This window comes from Cupressus sempervirens, chromosome 10, assembly GCF_028749045.1.
Source record: "Cupressus sempervirens isolate cs-2001-9-10 chromosome 10, ASM2874904v1, whole genome shotgun sequence".
Classification (NCBI taxonomy): domain Eukaryota; kingdom Viridiplantae; phylum Streptophyta; class Pinopsida; order Cupressales; family Cupressaceae; genus Cupressus; species Cupressus sempervirens.
This window is the reverse complement of record NC_143127.1, coordinates 825,739,339-825,745,596: the sequence shown is the minus strand read 5'-3', so window position 1 is coordinate 825,745,596 and position 6,258 is coordinate 825,739,339. Positions and strand designations below refer to the sequence as shown.

The 6,258-nt window shown below is 37.0% G+C and overlaps 1 protein-coding gene across 1 annotated transcript; it reads left to right on the top strand.

Annotated features, from left to right (window-relative positions):
- Nucleotides 1-2,164: 2,164 nt before the first annotated feature.
- LOC149536492 (uncharacterized) lies at nucleotides 2,165-4,234 on the top strand. Its single transcript, XM_089806299.1, has 6 exons — nucleotides 2,165-2,403; nucleotides 2,476-2,904; nucleotides 3,070-3,368; nucleotides 3,484-3,827; nucleotides 4,000-4,095; nucleotides 4,199-4,234. The coding sequence occupies exons 1-6, from the start codon at nucleotides 2,165-2,167 to the stop codon at nucleotides 4,232-4,234; spliced, it is 1,443 nt and encodes a 480-aa protein (XP_089662425.1).
- The last annotated feature ends 2,024 nt before the right edge of the window (nucleotides 4,235-6,258 follow it).

Sequence of the window (6,258 nt, the reverse complement as noted above, 5' to 3'; positions counted from 1 at the left end):
ACAAGGATAGATACACTATACAGATGTAATAGTCTCCTAACAAGGTCAATATCTTTCACAAGATACTTTTGATTAGTGGACCATTTTGTGGGTACCATCCCCATCAGGGATTTACCTTGGCCAAGGTTTCCCTAGTTAACAAATAATGGTGTTATGAGTTGTATTGTGTTATGGTTATGTTTACTTTTCAGTTTGATCATATATAAAAGTTTAAAGATTGTTAATAAAATCAATAGTTGGGAAAAAGTTTGTGGAACACTAATTCAACCCCCCCCCCCCACCCTGGCCCCCTAGTATTTCCTATTTCTAACAAGGTTGTGGATCAACCTAGTACGTAAAGAAGCATTAAACACAATTATAGCACATTCTTCAATGATAATGGGTTCATGGAATAGGTCAGGCTCAATCACAATTGAAGTACACCTAGTCAGTTATATAATAATGACATTCTCAATACTATTACTTGTTAACCTTTTTTCCATTGAGGAGATACTCAAAAAATATGCATACCAACATAATGATTGTAGCGATCATCTACAATCATTACACATCATCTCCTAAAGAGATCAATCATTATTTATTATAATTTGTAACATTGTGTAGACCAAACCATTTGTATGACATTAATACACTAAATACCATCACTAGAACACTAGAAACATTTAAAACTCATTTAATATCTCCAAGACAGTTTCGCCGTCATCTTCCCAAAAATGCAAGGCTATACCATGCACTACAGAAGAATGTGGCATCTTCTAGTGAGCGACTAATATGTGTTATTCTTATATTTCATGATCCAAAGCTAAAACCCAAGTTATAACTTTTATTGTAGACCACCATGACATGATAACTTAGTAGAAGGTACTTGACATTTATCTTATTCAAAATCATAATTCGTACAACCGTAGGGTTTAATGTGATTAAATACATAGACAAATATTGTTTATTGATGCACTAATTCAACACTTATACAATTTCTCCAACCACACAATTAAAATTTTGAGTACAAACATTAATCCCATTAAATCAATACTATGAAGATGATTAAAAAGTTGACTGCAAAAACTAGATTTTTGTTCATCAAAATTGCATTGTAGAGTTGATGAGGTAATATAAATAATAATATGATGCAAACAACAATCTAAATCTAATTTTTACAACATAATCACACATTCACTGTTTTTTATTTGACATGCATGATTTAATCCTTTATCATTTTTACTTTTAAAAATTATTCTTTCAAAAAAGAGACCCATCAGGCTGAAGCCAAGATTAATTAGTATTTCTTGTGATTAATTTTTTTGATTATTAGTTAAGCTTTGAGTAGATTTGATTGAACCTAGGACCTCCCAATTAAGAGGCTCACAATTAACCATTGTGTTGTAGGCTCTTGCCTAATGATCCCATGATGTTAAATGGCCAAAAATTAAGATATATATAATCTAATAAATAATGGTCAAGATCATAGATGTGAGTATCGCCGATTAATCGGCGATACGAGATAAAATCGCGATTTTTTGGGGCCGGCGATTTAGTCGCCCCAAAAATCGCAATTTTTTTTTGCAGATTTTTTCCAAAAAATCGCAGATTAATCGCCTAAAAATTGCGATTTTTTTGCAAAAAATCGCTCGCGCCCGGCAGTCACATAAAGTGACGAAAAAACACGTTTTTTTCATTATGTTTTTACATTGCTTAGGGTGTTTTGGAGAGGAGAGGATAGAGAAGGAGTTCTTGGCAAGAAATAGGCAGAATCAAGTGCATTTGGAGGCCTTTTGATTCGATTTCTTCGTTACTAGGTAAGTGATTTGAATCTTTGTTTTTTATTTTTGCAAGAGATTGTATTTTTTTTTCTTGCATGTAAATGGATAAAAATACATTCCTAATTAGTTAGGAATGCATTTGATGAATGTAAGCAAGATTAAATGCATTCATTTGCATTTTTTTCCATTCTAGATCGAATTTATGCTAAAAATTTGCCCTTTCTAAAAAAATTTGAAACCCTAGCAGCTAGTTTGTTTGAATGTTATTTGGATTTCAATTTATTGGTGCTGTTATTGGAATGTTGCTTGAATTCTTTGTTTAACTGTTAATTTTGATCTTGTTATAATTTATTTATAGTTTTTTTTAAAAATTTGTATGTGTAGGCAGCCCGCAGCAGTTTTAAATGGCAGACAAATGGCCATTGACTCCATGCCCCTCAAGCTACATTGGCACCAGGCCAAAGAATGCGAGAGATCAAGCATGGAAATATGCCTATGAAGCACCTGATGAACCAACCAAAGTGATTTGCATTCGATGTGAAAAAGTAATATCCGGGGGCATTTACCGGTTCAAATATCACATCGCAGGGATCTCAAAACATGATACAAATCCTTGTGAGAATACAACAGAAGAAATAAAAAGGTTTGCAAATGCCTTGCTCGCAGCTGGAGAGCAAAAAAAATTGCAAAGAGAGCGGAATAAATTGCATGTCAGGGCAGCCATAGCAGAGACCCAAGGCAGTTTCGTTGATGTTCAGGAGGAGGAGGCAGCCATTGAGAGCATGGCTGGCTCTTATCGTGGGCCGCGTGTTCGCAAACAGGGTGTTTTTTCTTTCACGAGTTCCACTCCCACTCCCACTCCTACACCTCCTAGCACTTCCACACCATCAGGATCAGCAGGTGCTTCTGGGATAGGGAGCTATTTTGTGACGAGGCACACACCTGGTGCACAACCTTCATTAGAGGCCACTAGATGGAATAAGGAGGTCCATGACCAGTTGGACAATGCACTAGCAAATTTTTGGGTTTTCAACAACCTTCCTATTAGTGTTGTTGACAGTACCTATTGGGAGGCTTTGGCCACAGGGTTGACAGTTGCAGGAAAGGGGTACAAGTCCCCTTCTCGTTTTGTGTTGGGTGGCAGGTAAGCGAATAATTTTATTACACTCGATTTCCTTTTAATTTTTAACTTTTTACTTAGTTCTAAATTTTAATTAATTTATCTAGAAATTAGAATGTTGATTACTAAAGTCTAAATCAATTTTAAATTACTAAGAATCTAAGACATAACTAAATTTTGTTTTTGTAGGCTTATTGGAAATGCTGTTGAGAGGGCCAAAGCATTTGTTGAGGAACAGAAACAAGAATGGACAAAATTTGGTTGCACCATTCTTTCTGACGGGTGGACGGATGGGAAGAGCAGGACCATAATTAATTTTTTGGCCTGCTGTAATGATAATGTGGTGTTCCTGAAATCAATCGATGCCTCCAACAAGGTAAAAAATGCTCAGACATTAGCATTGATGTTGGAGAATATGGTCTTAGAGATTGGCATTGAAAATGTGGTGCAAATCATCACAGACAATGCTGCTGCATATGTATCAGCAGGTAAACCGTAATTTTATGTTGCATGTGCATTGTGAATTTCACAACAAGAATTTTTAATAGTTTGATATATTTGAAAAGTTGGAAACTAATTAGTATTTGCTTTTACAATTGGCAGGAAAACTCCTACAGCAGAGGCACCCCACTCTCTCTTGGACCCCGTGTGCAGCACATGTCCTTGACCTTCTTTTGGAGGACATGGGAAAACTTGAGTGGGTCACTCCAATTGTGGAGGATGCAAGGCGGGTGACAAAATACATATACAATCACCCATGGGTCCTTAGCCTGATGAGAGAGCACACTGATGGCAAAGAAATTGTCAGGCCTGCCGTCACAAGGTTTGCAACGATTTTTTTGACATTGCAAAGCATTCTCGATAATTTGGCTTCTTTGAAGCAAATGCTTGTTTCCAAAAAATGGCTTGCTTCCACATTTTCAAAGAAGAGTGAAGGAGAGAATGTTGTGCGGATTGTGTTTGATAAATATTTTGAAGATAAGGCTGATGAAATAGTAAAGGTAACTACAAAACTTTAAGTTTTAGTTTGCACTTTACAACTTTATAACATACTAAGTTTGTAACTCAAGTAAATAATAATTTTGTAACTTGTCAATTAATTTCAAATTTATATTGCAGGTGTCTGAGCCTTTAGTCAGAGTTTTGCGTTTGGTTGATGGAGACCAAACGCCAATGGGTGAACTATATGAGGCCATGGACAAGGCCAAAGAATCTGTCAAAAATTACTACAAGGGGGAAAGCATCAAATATGAACCCATTTGGCAGATCATTGATAGAAGGTGGAATAATCAGCTTCACCAACCCATTCATGCAGCAGGATATTTCCTCAACCCACATTTTAGGTATACTGTAAGCTCATTCTTACTCAAATTTAAGTTAACAAAGACTTGAGTTCATTTTGCTTTCGTAGGGTGTTGGGTGTGTACTAAAATTGGAAGACTTATTTGTTTTTGGTTTTTGGTTTTAGGGCTGATGGTACATATGCAGATCCTGATGGAGAGGTCATCAGAGGCCTAAGTGAGTGCGTCGAAAAGATGGTAACCAGCGAGGAAACAAGAGATAAAATCATCGCTGAGCAGGAGATCTTCACTTCAGCAGGAGGCAAGGTGTTCTCCACTTCTCTCTGCAAGAGAGCAAGGCTTACACAAACCCCAGGTAATACATTTGCAAACTTCTGAATCTCAAATGCTAAATTAATATTTATGTTTCATTTTTTGTTGTCTATTAGTATTTTCTAACTTGTACAATTTTTGTGATGCAGTGGCTTGGTGGACCACTTGGGGTGCAAGCACTCCAAATCTTGCAAAATTTGCTCTCAGAATCCTATCACAGCCTTGTAGCGCATCACATTGTGAGCGCAACTGAAGTTTGTTTGAGGCCATCCACCCAAAAAAGAGAAACAGGTTGTCCCAAAAGAGGATGAATGACATGGTCTATGTGCAATATAATCTTAAATTGTGCATGAAAAAGGCGCAACAAGATCCGCCTGGGCCAATCGATTTGGATGAGATAGATCCTTATTATGATTGGACGGCACAAGAGCAGGCTCCCTTATTTACACAGGAGGACATCTCCAATTTGGAGAGGGAGGCCGCGGAGGAGGCTGCGAAGGAGGAAGGGGGTGGAACTGGATATGACATCGATTTGGATGACATCGAGGAGGGCGATGATGAGGATGATGACATTGAGCTTACTGCAGAGGACCTTGACATCTTGCGCGCAGCGAATGTGGAGATACCGACATCTAGTTCTATAGCTACACCATCTCCTGCATTGGCACAGACACAGACACGGGCACAAACCCTGCGGGGTTCTAGTTCTAGAGCTTTACCCTCTCCCGCACTCACTAGTAAAGTGACTGGGAAGAGGAAGATGTAGTCCTGTATTTGACATTTGTACTTATTTGTAGTCATGTTGATGTGCTTATTTGAACTCTTTACATTTGACACTTTATTTATGAGAATACTTCTCATGTGTTGTGAACTTGTTAGTTGTTAGTAATTTACAACTTGTCACTACTTACTTGTTAGTAATTTACCAATTAATAACTCTTTTTGCATTGATATATATCTAAACATGATTGTTTCTTATGTATTGTTAGTAATTAAGTCATTAGATGCAAAAAAACATTGAATTCTGTAAAAAAATCGCATTTTTTTATTAAAATTTAGTGGTTTTTTAGTTCCCGATTTTTTCCCCGATTTTTTTCCGATTTTTCCCGATTTTTCCCGATTAAACTTTTTCAGGCCTAGGCGATTAATCTCCTCAGGCGATTTTTACATCTATGGTCAAGATCATCATTAAAAGCTAACTAGTAAAATAATAATGACAAGAGCTCTTGTGAGAGCTGGAGTCCCTGCCTTATAGAGAATGGAGAATGGAGAACTTTAAAAAATAGCTAATATCTTCAATCTGAAGCATGAAACAAAACCAGTAAAATTTGAAACTGGAAATTGGAGCAAATTTTCCTAGTTCTTAAGCTATGCTTCCAATTAAAAATTTGGGCATCAGATTTAAATGGCTAGTTAGTAATGTTCGTGACTCCAAGAGTTTAAAATAATACTGCTGATGTGAGGCCACATGGCTTGAAATTTTTTCACTTGTGCACATGTTCTGTCTCTGCTTTGACATCTTGGGTTTCCTTTTCTGTCTCTGCTTTGACAATCTACTTTTCTGTCTTTTCGAGACACAACTGTCATCACAAGATTTATAGCAGACGAGTGGTGTATTTGGTGAGAGCTATTAGTAATTCTTTTCGATTTCGCTTTAAATCCCATTTAACTTCTGCAGCTGAAACCCACCTACCCGTTCCCTTAAACCGCCCTTTCCTTTGCTTTCGAAATCCACATTGTGTTTCTTTGGAGTTTGAATCCTTGC

Bases quoted from the DNA above. Each gene is read 5' to 3' on its own strand.
- LOC149536492 (XM_089806299.1), top strand. From the start codon at position 2,165: ATGGCAGACAAATGGCCATTGACTCCATGCCCCTCAAGCTACATTGGC. The intron at 2,905-3,069 runs GTAAGCGAATAA...TTGTTTTTGTAG, and splicing joins CGTTTTGTGTTGGGTGGCAG to GCTTATTGGAAATGCTGTTG. The intron at 3,828-3,999 runs GTGCGGATTGTG...TTTATATTGCAG, and splicing joins AGAGTGAAGGAGAGAATGTT to GTGTCTGAGCCTTTAGTCAG.